The 17,022-nt window shown below is 49.0% G+C and overlaps 1 protein-coding gene across 2 annotated transcripts; it reads right to left on the bottom strand.

Moving 5' to 3' along the window:
- Positions 1-1,055: 1,055 nt before the first annotated feature.
- On the bottom strand, positions 1,056-15,962 carry LOC122375473 (b(0,+)-type amino acid transporter 1-like). Of its 2 annotated transcripts, none has more exons than XM_043354878.1 (4): positions 15,826-15,962; positions 4,657-4,836; positions 3,183-3,284; positions 1,056-1,552 (listed from the first exon to the last, which is right to left on the bottom strand). In XM_043354878.1, exons 1-4 carry the CDS (start codon positions 15,851-15,853, stop codon positions 1,281-1,283), a joined length of 582 nt encoding a protein of 193 aa, XP_043210813.1. In that variant the 5' UTR covers positions 15,854-15,962; the 3' UTR covers positions 1,056-1,280. The 2 variants fall into 2 exon arrangements, with proteins under 2 accessions (XP_043210813.1, XP_043210814.1); XM_043354879.1 differs by lacking the exon at positions 15,826-15,962 and adding an exon at positions 8,711-8,872.
- Positions 15,963-17,022: the final 1,060 nt, after the last annotated feature.

Genomic DNA, 17,022 nt, shown 5'->3' with positions numbered 1-17,022 from the left:
GCGCAGCTGAGACACGGGGAGCAGAGACAGTAGTGGGAACCATATCCATTACACATGTGACGTTTGTATTACGAAATGGCTCAAGCACACCTGCGCCCTGCCATGTGAGAATTGAGACAATGATGCTTTAAAACTGGCATATATGTGGCCGCATTTATGAAAGACGAAGAGCATAGCCAATGGTTATGCTCTTAAGATGGTGCTGCTATCAAGGGAACATAAAAGCACATGTGAGACAGGAAAATGGAGATGAGCCAGCACCATTTTAGGGCACAAGGGTTGAATACGGTCTCTTTTTTATCTCATTAGGAGGTCATTAAGGAAAAGCGAAGCGGCACTGTTTTTCAGCTATTTACAATGTCACTTAGGAAAACAGTGTCATTAATTTGGCTTTATGAAAGGGTATGCAGGACGATGGTTGTTTACAATACCATCCTGCATGAATTATCAAGAGCTGTTTCACGGTGTTTGGCCATTGCCAAGCAGTTGCATGGATAAAAATAGGTCTCCAAATTTGTCATAACTTCTACGGAGATAAAAAAGAACCTCAGCATGAAATTAATAAGAACAAATACTTATTCGTTTCAAACGGGAGTTCCACTTCAACTAGAACTAGGTACACCTATAAGGTCTCGACATCACATGCTTAAAATAATTTATATCAATCAAAATCTGGATATAAATGGGTCTTATATATCCCAACTCGTACGATAACTGAGTACATATCCATTAATTCATTGTACCACGCAATATACGTGAGTTCAACAGATGCGGACACTGGACAGGGACATATGGCGAACATTGAGCCAATTATTCACAATTATTCACAGCTAACTGGCCACTATGAGCTCGCCCGTAAACACATTAGTCGTTTTCACAACGGCCATCTGGTATACATTTGGTGTAGATTAGGTGCAGATTTGGTGCAGATTTGGTTAAATTAGGTTCAGTGTATTTATTAGTAGCTATCAGTCAGGGTTGCATTAATTGCTTATTTAATATTTATGTGCCTTGGCATATCATCAGACATTATTGTCGAATAAAACGGCAATAAATTCATGCTGTGAATATATTTGCTGTAAAAGAGATTTGGTGCAGGTTTGGTCAAATTAGATGCATTCGCCACATAGCCCGTCGTGAAAACGGCTATTGTGAACTTCCTTTTAATGCTATTGTGAACTTCCTTTTAATATTTAAACACACAGTGCGAACGTTCCTATGTAAGCTCTCCAGACTATTCCGTGACAGATTTCAGTGTGAGTTCTGCTGCGTATAAGCTCTCACTGTGATGAGTGAGTTCCCTTCTCACCGATAGTGAGTACTCCGACCAGGGTGACCACCTGGGCGGGAGGCTCGCACTCCTCCACAAACGCCTCCACCAGGTACTCGGCGAACGAGAGGCAGATGATGGCCAGCATGCTCGGCTTCAGCACGAACGAGCACACCCAAGAGAAGACGAAGGCCGGCAGGTTGCCCAGGCCCACCAGCAGGTACACATACTCGGCGCCAGAGGACGGGATCACCGTGCCCAGCTCGGCGTACGCCAGCGCGCCTGAGGGTCAGCCGAGGTCACACGGGGTCAGTAGGGGGCACATGAGGTCAGCAGAGGGCACATAGGGTCAGTAGGGGTCACCTGAGGTCATAAAAGGTCATGAGAGGTCACCTCGGGTCATCAGAGGTCACACGGGGGTCAGCTGAAGTCACCCGGGTCAGCAGAGGTCAAATAAGGTCTGCCGAAGTCACCTGGGCCAGCAGAAGTCACATGAGGTCAGTAAAGGTCAACTAAGGTCAGACTCTCAGAACGAGCGGGTCATGGGTCATACAAGGTTACAAGGTTCATTATGGGAACCCCTAAAGGTTGCACTGGTACATGTAAAATACAAGAGGTCGAGCCTGCCTCGCGAGAAAGCAGAGTGGTTCATTTAAGGTCACAACGGAATACAAGTGCTTACATTGGGTCACCGTGGGAGAAGAGGACCACGAGAGGTCGTACCGCCGTACGAAAGGACGTACTGTGTCATGTGTGGTTTCAAAGTTTCGTGTCATATTAGAGGTCACAATGGGTCACATGCTAATTTTTCAATTCGAATCGGTCATTAGCTCCCAGGAAGTTATATTGGGGTCAAAGGAGGTTACATTGACGTCACGTAGGATCACAGGGAGCTCATAGAAATGCCACGGGGATCGCTCGAGTTAACAACTGATTACAAGAGGATCCAAGATGTTGGATGGGATGACACATTTGTCAACATGAACAATCCCTAAATTAGCATGAGGTCACGTAGAATCGAACAAAGGTTCAAAAGGTCAACCAAGGTTACCGACGATGGAAGTTCTTAACTCTAGCTAGGAAGCTTAACTTCCGGGATATAATGAGCAGCGTGGGATATCATTGTGCTAGGACAAAAGAAGCGTCAGGTTATAAGGGCTCAGGTAAGGAGGTCACAATCAAGTCAGGAAACACGGGTCATACTGAAGACTGCAAAGGACACTTATAGCAACACAGTATTCATTTCGCGGGTAAGAAAAAAACATCAATAAGCCAGACCGATATAAAAAGACAGCCTACCTTCAGTACGCCCCAATCGGAAAATATGGGCCTGTCTGACCGACCGACCGACCGACCGACCGACCGACAACCGCCGAACCGACCGGCCAGCCCTAACATTGAGGACACGGTACGACCCATTGACCATCCAGGAAGCCGGTGGCTTCTCTCGACAGGACGTCGTCGGCCTCAAGTATCACTGTCACCCGAGACCGGCTCAACTCAGCTCAGCTCAGGAGGCCATGAAGGCCGCTGGGGTTTAACTCATCAGCGGCGAGACCGTACGAGGTCTATTGGATCACAGGAACATCGGTGTGCAGGTAGGACAAGATCCTACTCAGGCCACCACACAAGTGCGGCAAAGGGAAGACCCGTCTGGCGGCCTTATGAGGCCATCGATTGTTGTTACCAATAAATATGATTGTAAGGTAGGTATATAAGCATGTTGAGGGTATTGTTAATGATTGTGTCATGCCAAAAGATCAGAATCATTTGTTGTTGGAGCTTTTGGGTGGGCGCTAGGGCACAGGTAGGCTATCAAGTGCCCTCAAAGATCAGAACAGGTGCTAGCAATAAATGTCGGCAATTTTAGTGCCACAAAAGCGTGACGAATGAGATTGCTGCTGATACTCACCCAATGTGGAGAGGACACCACATCCCATCCACACGACAAGACACATTCCGACGGATCCGGTGCGCTCCAGCACACCCTTGGGGGACACAAAGATCCCAGATCCTGCCGAGAGATCCGCCCGGTCAGTCGGTCACAAAACGTAGCAAATATCACAAAGCAATGCATATCAACATACAAAGAAGGCTAGGTTACGAGAAAATCTCTAGAAAGGTTTTGTAGTAGGGCATGGTGTGCGTGCATTCATTTGTGTCTCTAATCGTAGAAAGCAAAGCTACAAGAATTGAATAATTGCCGTCATTTCCACACATTAGGTCCATGGTCACATTAGGGCGCCTTTTTACACAAAATAAGAACAAAACTGCAAGGTTTCGACTTTGCGGTTCTCGTCTCTCGACGCTCTGGTTGGTATCCATATAATCTGATTAGCGTAATAGGGCCAACTCAGCACCCGACGCTTGCGTGTTGCTTTTGACATTTCTCTCTCAGTAGTTTCCATAATGAGCGACGTCCGCGACTTAGTATGCAAATGCCCGCCTGTTGCACTGGTTTTGTGATTAACGGTCGACCACGTTTGAATGCTGCAATATCTTTTATCACCAGTCACTATGGCATGAATCGGTGCTGAGCTCAACGAGGAAGCTGCTCGTCCAATAAGGACAGGAAGGTCATTACCACAGAACTCTAAAGTCTTGGACACCAGACATGCAGCCCCACGCAAATTGTAAATTACCTATGCTGAACGAATGTCCTGGATATGATCATAGTTTATATAATATCATCCTGAAGCACATCCGACGGACAAGATGATGGCGACCGGTGGCAACAGTGAGTGGATGGCAAAAGAAAACGATCATCATTTTCTTTCATGCTTAGCAGACCGATGATATGATTAACTCAAAATGATTTCGTGACAGTGCTAGGCTCCCATCAGAGTCAGTAATTTAGCCTCGGGCACGACTCATGGACATTGGACACTAAATCGCGCATTGATTATTCCGGTATGTGATGGGGTGGCACATTCCTTCCAGGTCTGTTGTGTTGTGGCATTCCATGCGAATCAATAGAAAGGCGAGGCTCGGGGGCACCGACCTCCCATGGGTCCGGGCTGACCTTTTGAGCATCGCATTCCTTTCTGTCTACATCGGATCATAATTTTCTGAAATGCATACTTTCACGGTCGCAAAAGTAGAGCTGCAGGAGCGATACAAATACATAATATTTATGTCTTTGAGTGATATGGTTCATACAAATTGACGAAAACGTATTAAACAAAATAGTGGATAAATATACAACACACAAAAACGCATAAGTATCCGTAAGCATATGGGGTCAATGGGCCAGCGAGTAGCAGCACATTATTACGCGGAACGTTATGTCCAGAGTTTTGACGTTACCTAAAAATCATCACAGCTTGATATCAGATGCCAATATCCGCACACTTTTGTTAAGAAGTTGTTAAATACTGTTGACTTACCGATCATGGTGCCGACAATTAGAGCAACCCCAGAGAAGAGTCCCACCCTTCTCTCGAGGTGCGTAGCGTTGCCCTCATCTGGTGCGGGTGGCGCCAGCACGTCACCAGCTTCTCCTTCGGATAAGTCAGACAGCTGGCCGGAGCCACCGTTCGTCTGTACACTTCCATTGAGATGCCCTCCTGACGGCAAATGACGTCACTGGGGTCAGTGGGAAATGTAAGCTAGGGCTAGGCTAGACTGAATGACGACACCTTCTATTTTTTTGTGGGGAAGCCAGGCGTTTGCAAGCAGGGGAAAGGGACAAACATTTTTGTTGTCATTTTTGTGTTTGTTGTCTAGACAAACATTTTTTCGTTTGTAAATGTTTAACATCTTGATAGTACCTATTTAGGTTGTGTAGAACTTTTTCGTTGCTGAAAGCAAGAATTTTACGGGTATACAGATAAGTGAAAGCTCCTATACCTCAACGGATTAGGCACACACACACACCTATTTTGCCAGTATAGGTAACTGTCTACAAATAAAAAAAAAAAACGCTGCATGTCATCATATTCAAACCGGTGATACCTGTATAATGATACGTTTCATGATAGTCAGAATGTTTGAGATTATTTCTAAGCATTCCAAACATATTTCATATACTCGTACACTGTGCATATTTCAACAAGTCTGATTGCTATTTATAGGGTCTTGGCTAGTTTAACCGACAGACATGTTCATTATGCGTGATTTATGAGCCCCTGCACGTCGATCGGCATATCCGCCTTCCATAATCACACGAACAACGCATCGAAAGCACGTTGATTTTATTCCATCTCCTGACATTGATGACATTAATTATCTCGTAACAATTACGCAGACATCAGATTACACACGAAACGCTTGATTAGCTAAACACAGCCCCAAATGGTGACGTGTGTCACTCTGTTTACCGATAACCGTCACCGCCTCCGTCCAATCCACCTCAGTTCTATCCGCGAACCGCACAGTGGGGCCGGGAGGGGTCCGACCGTGTATTTCTGTCCCGGACCGGTGAGCCAGCGGCCGTCGCCAGACTACGGATCCCGAAGGCCGGCAGTGCCGATACCACCTACACTGCACTATCAACAGACGGCAGGCGGGGAACAGACGGGGCCGCGGGTCGGGAGAGAGAGAGAGGGAGAGAGGGAGAGAGAGAGAGAGAGAGAGAGAGAGAGAGAGAGAGAGAGAGAGAGAGAGAGAGAGAGAGAGAGAGAGAGAGAGAGAGAGGGAGAGTGTCAGGGACGGGAGCACGGGAGAGATAATGCGCGGCAATGGAAGTCGCGGGGTCGCCTTGGGACAGTTATGAAAGGATTGGCAAAAAGACGGACGCATGAATACCAGGAAGGATGATTAGGGGAATAGGGAAAAAAGATATGCGAGAAAGGGTTTGGAGCGTCAATACACTTATCCGCTTGGCCAAAGAAGCCATATTGCACACTTAAAAATAGATCTACTGAAAGCCTAAAACGTTTTAGTATCATTCATGGTGCAGTACGATGCACTTTCCACACTTATAAGAACAGCACAATGTGCACAAATGAATGGAGCTTTGTGTCTCATAGTGAATGAACGCATAAAAGAACCGTCTCAGCTTGCCTAGTGAGATACGTATTGCATACGCTTCTGGCGGCGCGCAGCTGCTACGCATAGTCACACTTCCAACGCTGCTCGCTGTTGGAATACTCATACTGGCCCTTCAATGTTCGTTTACGGTTAACATGGCCGGTGAGACTTGTCGAAATTCACACACACTCAATCTCGACAGCAGCACTGTGCGGATAAACATCCGGCGAGTTCCCAACTGCGGTCTGGCGGGCGATGAAGCCCCGGCAGCCGGTGGGGACTCGGCGCTCGGACCCGATACAACACCCGGGGCCAGTCTCCTAGGGTTACCGCCGGCTCTGCTTCTCCCCGGCTCGCAGCATCGATCGACCGCCCGACCTGGTCAGTCCGCGCCCTTCTCTCCGTGGGATTCACTGGGCTAGGTGGCTCGCACCTAGCTTTATACTAAATTAACCGGTTTTTTATTTCGGCACGTCATCTTCGCAACTTAGGACTTTTTAAACACTCAAACATTTAAGGGCCAGTATTCCATTGGGAATTGGTCAAATAAAATACAGCTTGGGTACTTACCCTTCCCAGGGTTCTCGTATCTTGCCGATCTAGACAGCTAGCAGACATCTACACGTCAAGCTGCCGACCTACAGCCTGCTTGCAGCTCTCCTCAACCTACCGCCCTTTCGCCCACCTGCTAGCGACCCACCCCAGCTTTCTCACACAAACTTCTGGCCACACGGGCCCAGGTTCCTAACCCCCAGTCCACGCTACTCTTCCAACCTATGGACGACCCGGGGCCCGGCGCACCATGCTTCATTTCAGCCCCCTGCCCCACTGTATCCAGGTGGAAGCCCTCAGGGACTCTCACTGGTCCGGTCCGTTCCGGTCCGATCCGGTTTGGTTCGGTCCAGCCCGGTTCGAAATCGGGAGAGGAGGGTGTGTAATATTGCTGTCAAGACACATGTGGAGGTTCCATGAGCTTTTGTAACTTCGAGCAAAGAAGAGCTTGGAGGAATTTTGAAAGTCGTTTCTTGTCATCAAATATTTAAAAACTTACATGCCTATAATGTTGTCCCTTTTAGTGATCTCTACTTAAACAACTGCCGTGGCTTTCTTTTAGGACGTCATATCAGCAAAGTTATAATAGTTCTGGACATGAGTATGTGTAAAAATTAAATGTACTCAGCTGTTTTGGACAGTTTAGTGACTATATTTGTCACTTCGTCAGCGGTATAGCTCTACCGTAGAGATATACCGCTGACGAAGTGACAAATACAGTCACGAACTTTTCGGAACAGCTGAGGACATTTAATAGCAAATGTACACATTAACACATAGTAATAACATTAACTTGATGACGTTTCTCGGCTAATATCATATGTTTCGGAAAAAACAGCGGCTTTGCCCGCCCAGTCACATGATTCTCTATGACAATTACAGTCACCGTTACGTCAGCCATCCTGGCACCGTGACACTCGACAACAAAATGACAAACGGAACTCTCTTAGCTCGTAAAAAACAGTCTGAATCCAATTAGACCAGTCACTAACTCCTATACGTCAACGTCCGAAGAGATCCTAACGACATGGCATCTGTTGAACGCTAATAGACGTGAACGATGTGCGCCTGACATCAACCACTCAGCAACCCAGAAAAATGAAAAAAAGCAACCAAGGGAAGCGCTCTCTGCACCTTTGAGCCGACCGTCTTTCCCTGACCCTCAGATTTTACCCCTCCCCGTTCATACCCCACCCTCCCAAGAGCGGCGGTCCCCGCCCGCACGGGATGATGAAATCGATGGAGAGACGGCAGTCAGCCGTTCTCCCGGCGCAGCTGGGGCCGGAAAATCGTGCCGCAGCTCAGGAGAGGGGACCCGGAATGCTTCCATGATTTCCCAAGAGAGGACAATATCGGAACGGGAACGGGTCATGGCAGATGCATGTCATAAATCTCTGAGGAATCACGGGTCAGGTGTTGCAGTAGAGGGTAATGAAACGTCGAAGTAGACATGCAAGCATTAGCCTCGACTGCCCAAGTGTTTTATAAGACGCGCATCCCTGCACCGAGGCAGGCGTGCAGTGCACAAGTGTGTTTGATAGCGCTTATTGTCCCGGAACTACGCTTGGGTAACTGAGCACAAGTGTTCGATCAGAAACGAGCGACCGCCATTATGTAAAGAGGATTATGAGCGGGCAGACCTGAGGCAGGCATGAACGCCTTCTGCCAAAAACATAAAAACGAAGTGGTGCAGTCACGTGCGGTGGCAAGGTTATGTTTGCCCTCCACAAGTCTATAAGCTTGTTTTTCTCGATTGTTGAGTCAAAATGGCGAGAAGTGAAGCTCGAATAACCAGATTTTTTAAGTTGTTCATGTTTAATCTCGATGCCGGTAGCCCGGTAGTACACCTATAAACGATCACTCAATAACACTTAACTCTTGCATTGTGTTAAGTTAACGTTCGGTCATCAAGCTTACCATCCATGCTCCGTTGAGAGTCACGTTCGCCCTTTCCGTTCCCGGCGGAACAATCAACAGTGGGCCTCCTTTCCACCGACTGTTCGCAGCTCACACCCCGCTCCTTACCCTTCGACCCCGCCGTGCTACCCCGTCGGCCTCTTCCGACCGACTGACCGCCGTGCTGTCCTTCCGAGCGACTGACCGTCGCACCACCCCTGTCCGCCCCTCCTACCGACCGGTCTAGTTGCCCGCTCCTGCCGTGCACCCGACCACCCGCACCCCTTCATCCGTCACCGCGATGTTTATTTTTCTCCGAGAGGCATGTGTCTTTGGAAGGCGACCATTGTCAGCCACAATAAGGTGCCAAACCGTACTGGCTGTGTCGTCAGCCTGTAGGAGACGTTTATTTCTGAAGGGATCACGCGCTGGGTAGAGGAGACTTGAGGAGAGGGAGGAGGAGGTAGAGGGGAGGAGGCGCACCCCTTTCTCACCACGGCTGACATCGCTCCGCCCCCGGTCGGTGAACGGTGCCATGTGTCCCGCTGCGATAGAGGCCTATGACGTCAGACAATTTTAGCGTCCGCCGCCCACAGCGATGGTATGCCATTGTGGATGGCAACGGGCCTCGACCCACTGCGATTGGCGAGGGGTGGGGGAGGAGGGGGGCTCAGGGCCCTGTAGGATGGCTGACGGTCCAAAGAACTGTCCGGGCTGCCGCCCTTGGGCGTCAGGAAGATGGAAGACAGAGGGAGAGACCGTCAGAGGAGGGATGGAAAGATGGCCGGGGGTCACCACGCTATCTGCCCATGACAGGCAGACGCAATGGCATACGTCTGCAATACGTGACGCAATGGCATATATTTAAATTCTCATACCCATGTGGATTGTGGAGGAATCGAAAAGTGGATTTTTTATATCTTTTCTGATGCTAAATCGCAGCAAATGATGCCATCATGCAATACCAAGCCCGTGCAAAAGCAGCACTTGCGTTATAGTGGGTGTGCCGTAGGCATATTTCTGAAGAAATTCTTTTCCAATTCGTTCCGTTTCGCTCGTCTATTTTTCCGTTTTATTCTTGCAATTTATCTCCTCAATGATGTTTCATTAGAAAAAAAAAACGTATAGCATTGAAAGCATCAGCAATAATTATTATAAAATGCTACAGAAATTTACGCTTTCCCTACTCGTATATGCGTGGCGCAAAACACCAAGTTATGCAGACTAAAACCTGCGCACCGTCTGCACACTGTAGGTATATTCGACCCTGCATTTTAAAGTATACCCAATACAATAGAGAAATTTGCATGAATAATGGTTATGCAAGCAATTTTCCGCAAGTCAGATGCTGTAACGTCCTTAACATAATTACAACGAACTTCATAAAATTTAACCTGTCAGAGATATTAACGTGAGGCAAGACAACAAAGCCACAAAATTAGATAGCATATGCTTCGTTTAGCGCATAGTCAATAGCCGATCCTTTTAATTCAAAAGCTGATTCGACATAGATGAGCAAAACGGTATGAAGAAATTATAAGCGTGATAGTCAGGAAGCATATTTTTAATGTAACAGTTTCCTTATCCAATTGTCCTACCTAGAAATCATTATCAGTATCCACGGCGGGTAACTGTGTAATTGTTACTAGTGCTAAAATCACTCCCAACAACCCACCCTGCTCACTCTCCATTGGAGTTCATTCTAGTCACCCAGTGACGAACAAATGACATGTTTCCATACCGTGTATCGTATATCTCAAATGAGCAGTGAGCTCGTACTCAGAAGCCCACTTGGCATGCGCTCACAGTAGTGGGTGCGCAGTTGTGAGCGGCGGCGTAGCCTCCATCCAGACACACCTTCAAGTATGTAGCCTCTACCCGGACACACCTTCGACTGTCTGTAACTGCAATGCCAAGTACAACAATGGCGTTACATGTCGAAGGGCGTGCCAGCACTGAGAGTGGTCCCGATCGGTGGGTGGTGCTGGCCAGCAGAGGCTCATGGGCACTCAAGGCGTCCTGGAAAAATTAATGGACGCCGATATTTTGGGCATGCTGTCTATCATAGCCTGGACTAGATACAACTATTGACACCTTTCTTCAGTTGCCCTGAGCCGTTAGCAGGGTCAGTCAAAATAATAGTACTTTTGAATAAATTTTTGTTGACTTAGAGCGTTTTGTGTAATGCGTTGTATTGTAACAGCACTTGGAAGAATCACTGCACCTGGCCAATCGTCCTTATCATTGGGCGATTGATAAAACACATGTCCATTCTTTTCAAACCTTCATGTCAGAGGTCAACGCTTCCGCCCATGGGCTGTTGACAGTGACATTTTCTGAGTACTGCATATGGAACACGTTGAAAGGGACAGGAAATCTTCTGACCTTGCAGGGGATGCTATACGATCGGTGGTGGTGGCTAAGCTGATCACATCGATTTGATGGGACGCGGATTCGCAGGCTTAAGTCCATTACGCGAGTCAAAACATTCCAATTTAAGCGATTTCTGGTTGCAATTTGCAACCAGAAAATTTGCTTCCATTAGAACACTTAATTGTGCTATTTGAAATAATTAGAAAATATAAAATAGTTACGTCCTGTAATCAGTCATTGATTTGTTATTGTTTAACCCACGAGCCGCTGGGGGGGGGGGCATAAAGTTGCCCCCCCTTTACTTTTTGCGGAATATCTCCAAAACCTGATGAGCAACGAACGTGAAACTTGGCATAGCTCAGGGGCCCGGGAACGATTTTCAAGTTGGGGGGGGGGGGGGGCGAGTCTAAAATACCTGACATGATGCATATGAAACAGTGGCGTAGCTAGGGGTCTAAGGGGACACGTACCCCCCCCCCCCCATCGGGTTCAAAGGGACCCTGGGGCCGATGGGCCCTGCGGCGCCATTTGACCGCTGAGGGCTAACGATTGCCATATTTCGACTTAGAAGCACCTCACGGGCCCCAAATAGCCACACTAAGATCTCCATAAGTGCCCCACGCTGGCTTCTGAGGGCCTCTTATGGCCTTTAAGGGCCCCTCGGTGGTCTCCAAAAGCCCGTTACTGGCCTCTTGAGAGTTCTTACTGGCCTATGAGGGGCCACTTCTAGGGGCATTTCCCGCATGTGATGTTCCCGCACTTATTTTTCTGAGGGCCCCATAAATCATAATGGCAACTGTGGGGCCCTCATCGGCGCCTATGAGAGCCCACGGCCACATCGGTGTCTCTTAGGGTTTCACACCCCCAACTCTGAGTGCCTACACCAGTGCCTAAAAGCCCTATATCGGCGGCTCCGAGGACCCCACCAACACCTGCGCATCTAAAGGCCATCCACTGGTGACTTTTGAGGGCCCCACACCGGTGACTCTGAGGGCCCCATCGGCGTCTGACAGTACCCTGCCGGTCTCTAAGGACTTCACAGGACTTCTTCTGTCGGCCTAAGGGTCGCTTGCCGGTCACTGAGACCCCCTGCCGGCTTGTAGAGAGCTCGCGTCAGCAGCTCTAAAGGCCCCACACCCGTCTGTAACGGCTTCACACCAGCGTCTATGAGGGCCTACAGCAATTACGCCTGTACGTAAGGACCCTCACCGGCGCCTCTGGGAGAATCACACTAACACCTACGAGTGCCCACACCGGCACCTGCATGACGGCCCCACACCAGTGCCTCTAAACTCTAAGGGTCCCTTACCGCCGGCTCTGAGGACCTTGCGCCGGTTATTCTGAGGGTGCTACCGATAACCGAAGGCACCACACAAGCCCTTGGTGTCGCTGAGCTTTAATCCCATACCGGCCCTCCGAGGGCGCCACGTCGGTGCACTCATTGCCCAACACCCAGAGCGAGTAAACTGTGTTATACCTATAGCAACGATTTTACCACCGTTGTATGTACGTTATGTATTTCTCAAAGTTGACCCGAAATGGTCCATTATAAAATCTGGCCTGCCAAACATATGGCCAAGGTCAGGCCCAAACCAAAGCGGGATGACAATAGCAGATGTTGTCAAATCGATAATGTACCAATCAGCAGAAAGCATTCAGATGGCAAGGAAAATGCCGTGTGTTGATGTTTAGATGTATAAAGGAAACAAGAAGGAAAGAAGTCCGGAAAAGGGAGGAAAGATCCTTTCTCGCTGCCTCAATATTGAGGGGGCGCCGCCCCCTCGGCTCCCAAGTTGGGGGGGCAAGCGCCCCCGCTGCCCCCCCTGTTCCCGGGTCTATGGGCCATAGCTTCAAATGAATACCTGGGCAATGCTTGAGCAGAATTTGGTGGTTGTAGCATTTAAGATGACGTCACAGTGACGTCATAAAACATTGTCGTTTTCCGATACGGACAGTTTCTAATGTCGCTGAGCATGAAACTCAACTGTAAATGAACTAGACAGCACCTGCTGTCATCCTAAAACATCAAAGTACACTTCCATCTAGTTCCTGACGAACAATCGGCCTTTTATATTCGGTCCCATATATCTGATATACCGTGAGGAAACTGAGAGTCGCAAATCTATAATTTGACTTATGACGTCACTGCGACGTCATTTCAAATGAGATCGACACGAAATTTGGACACACCCTCGGCTAGGTATTCAGAAAGATGTGTGCAAAGTTTCGCTTCTCTATCTCGTCGCGTTGCGACGATATCGTAGCAGAAGTAAAGGGGGGGGGGCAACTACATATGCCCCCCCCCCCCAGCGCGGCGGCCGGCGGGTGGCGCGGAGGCCCAGCGGCCGCCGTGTAGTCCGCAATAGAAAGAAGATTGATCAAGACAAGACAGACTCAAAACGCTCAAAAATTCTGGCAAAATTCCAGAGCTGGGCAAGTGCGTTCCTTTAGTGCGTTCCTGCGTTCTTCCGTACGTACGCACCGCCCTTTTTAGGAACGCAAGAACGCAGGAACGCAAAGTTTTTCAAAGGAACGCAAGTAAGAGGAACGCACCACCCGAAATTTTGAAGCGTTCCTGCGTTCTTGCGGAACCACCCGAAAAATTATATTGCTGCCAATGAGCTCTGCGTCAAATGTTTGAATCTCGAGTACGTGTGTTTGCCGGTAGAGGCGCCACTTGTCAGTCGAATCGAGGAAGGCTTGCTTAGATTTAGTGGTGATGTTTACTATTCGATTCGGTTTCAGGCATTAAAGATTTTTAGTGGTGATGTTTACTATTCGATTCAGTTTCAGGCATTAAATGTGTAAAGTAAATATGATAACTTTTACTAAGATACATCTTTTAACTAAACTATTGTTTTTAAGCAGGTCGTATTTTTGTTGAAAACCCTACGGATGATATTGGTAAAACGTATTTCAGATATTCGATTCGGAAAAGAGATGTCGAGTTGCTTTTCGGCCCCACGTCGCCATTCTGGGTATTCTGTGATCGATTCACCCCGTGTTTGGTTGGGCCCGCGCCGCGTGGTTCGGCGGTATTTTTGAGGGAGGAACGCAGGAACGCAGGAACGCTAACGCACCGAACGAAAAAAATTGAGGAACGCTATTCCAGGAACGCACTAACCGCGGCCGGAGGAACGCAGGAACGCTAACGCACTACCGAAAATCGAGGAACGCGCCCAGCTCTGCAAAATTCGTTCCAACTTCCAACTCTCCTTGTAAAAATGCAAGTGGCAAACCGCGAATGTCTGCGGCACCATGTTCGTTGAGCGCACCGCGTGATATTATGACCACAAATGATGCGAGGGTTTCGCGGAGCCTCCGTAATCCAATACCGGTTCCGCCCCCCGAGCACTGCACGTGTCTCCGTCGCAGCAATCTCGTCACACTCCGTCGCAGCAATCTGGTCACACTCCGTAAACACCGTGTCCGTGAGCCCGTGACCGTGGAGCCAACACCGGGCCGGGAGCCGCTGGTGATCTCTTGGTGCTCACAGACTGTGATGGTGATGAAATGGGTGGTCTGATGACTACCAGACCTGACAGCGTGAAAAGCAGACCTGCAGGCCCGTCTTGTCCGATATGCAATCATCGCTCAGGCGTGGTTGGAGACATGAGGCTGTTACATTGTGCGGAGGTATGCTGCAGTTGAGCATAGTCCGTGATGGTGTGACGACGTACTTCCGACACTTGCATAAGATTGCTTTGGAAAATGATGTCAGAAATCCATAAAGATTATAGGGCCTATAGGCTGGCTTTCGAAATATTCCCGCGGGGGCAGAGCCACCACTCATGTAGGTTGAAATGTACCGACGCAAGCTACACAGCACATTTATCGAGATGAACGCGTCTTGGCATCCATGGGAAATCCCTTCAACGCCAACAATGACATGACCGGGATGAGTGATCAGAAGTCACAACATTCCGTTTCACTTGCGCAGTTTTCCCGTTAGGATCATAGGCGCGGCGGAACGGGGAGGGCATCGGGGCACCGTGCCCCCCTTTGATTTTTGCATTTTAACATTAGCCCTATGGGCGTTGCATGGAAAGAATGGGACCAAAAGTAGGCAGTGCCCCCCCCCTTAATTAAAGGTGTTCCGCCGCTACTGGTTAGGATTGAGTGTGAGCTGGAATTTGTTCCTTGTTACTGGAATGGAGTGTCTTCGTTAAATATCAACGTTTTACTTCAGACCTCTGTAGGCAGAGGTGTAGGTACAGAAGTCTATGGTTATGCCTGCGATAGTTATGTTGACAAGATTTTTTTTTTTTTACTTTCATGCTAGGTGTGGAAATGCCTATAGGTAAAATAGATATATTTATGTCTGGAGTCGGAATATATTTATTATGTCTGGAGTCGGAACTGGAGTCGGAGTCGGGCTCGGAGTCGATTTTTGAAGCCGCAGTCTGAATCAGAGTCGGAGTCACCTTAAAATCCATCGACTCCGCAGCCCTATATAAAACCATATTCCACACTTTAGACAGAATTGCCTACATAAAATTCCAACTCGGCATTCAGCACAAAAGCGATGACGATCAATAACCATTAGCATGCCCCAGCCTCCATGAGGTACCGATCACGGACCAACCACCACTCACATATGACCATTACCCTCCGTCCCTCGAGGAAATAACAATGACATTCCCACCACCTGCTCTTGCATCAGACTCAGATCAGTCACGTGACCCCCATCTATAAATAGTGGTGGGACGAGATGGCTTCCCCATTTCAGCTAGTACCCAGCCACCCCGCCCAAAAGTACTCACCAGCTGACTGACCATGCTTCTTTTGCATTTCTTCGCCGTGAGGCGCTCTATCATGAATCGGTGGCGGCGCCGGTGATACACTATGGCGTCCTGCCTCCCTGACGGCACCCAACACCCCCGGTCACTCTGCCAGCGCTGGGCGGCAGACGCCGGTCACGCGCTCATAGCCCCAGGCGCGCACGCGCGGCCGGCCGGTATTCAGCGCAGACCTAGCGGCCGGCCGGCAGGCAGCCAACCACCCGCCTCCCACCGCGTCGGCCCGTTGGGGGATCGTGTGTCCGGGCAGACTGAACCCCCAGGGGCCTCCGCGCCGTGGCCGTGTCACCGGGTGAGTCTGTGACCCCGGGTCATGGCTCAGCCGTCAGGGTACGGGGAGGGGGGGGATTTGATGAACGTCAACCGGAACGCTAATGACACGTCGAAGGGGGTCCGGGGGACCTTTTCTGAGGAGGTGACTGGAGTTGACGTTGGCACGTCAGCCGGCAGACCCAGCACCGTGATGGAAGAGGTGCCGGAACACTCGGGACCTGTTTATCAGATGCCGTGTGGCTGTCCGCCGGCGATGGGTCGGTGTTGATTGAGGACACAATGGCGTGAATTTTCGCGGAGATGGGTGCTGAATGATAGCCTTCGCCGGGCCAGGGGGGTTGATGGATCCCCTTCCCCCTAAGGTTCACCGCAAACAACGTAAAAACGGCGTCGTGTAGCGCCGCCAAATTCAAAGTACGTTTTGTAATTATCTTAGCAACGGAATCGCTCAGTTTATCGTTTATCGTTAACCGCGCACCGACGGGGGAGGGCGGTTATCCGCCCCCCCCTGAGGTTTTTCGAATTTTAGCATAACTTATTCTCTCATCAATTCTACACATGGTGTGCAAGTTTGAACCTCTTAACTTTCAAGGTCAGGTCACCAGGTCATCTTTTTGCAACTTTGCCACACTGTCAGAGCTACAGTAGTTGACAGAGGCCTTTGAAAGTCACAGGATGTTATAAGGTCATTGGTAATACACTTTGTATATCTCGTAATTTTGATATCGATGACCTAAGGTCAGGTCAATTTCTCGACCTCCCCAATATATGTCAATGGGGGAAAAATCAACTCCCTGTTTTTTTTTCACTAAAACGCGTCGGAATGGCCCCATATACCATACATGACTTCAGACACGATCAACCTTCACTATCTTGAGGCCTGTTTAG

This window comes from Amphibalanus amphitrite, unplaced genomic scaffold, assembly GCF_019059575.1.
Source record: "Amphibalanus amphitrite isolate SeventyFive unplaced genomic scaffold, NRLGWU_Aamphi_draft 001849F_arrow, whole genome shotgun sequence".
In the NCBI taxonomy this organism is placed as follows: Eukaryota; Metazoa; Arthropoda; class Thecostraca; order Balanomorpha; family Balanidae; genus Amphibalanus; species Amphibalanus amphitrite.
This window is presented reverse-complemented; position numbering and strand designations above follow the sequence as displayed.

Bases quoted from the DNA above. Each gene is read 5' to 3' on its own strand.
- LOC122375473 (XM_043354878.1), bottom strand. From the start codon at position 15,853: ATGCAAAAGAAGCATGGTCAGTCAGCTG. The intron at 3,285-4,656 runs GTAAGTCAACAG...ATCTCTCGGCAG, and splicing joins AATTGTCGGCACCATGATCG to GATCTGGGATCTTTGTGTCC. The intron at 1,553-3,182 runs GTGAGTATCAGC...GCTGACCCTCAG, and splicing joins TGGTGTCCTCTCCACATTGG to GCGCGCTGGCGTACGCCGAG.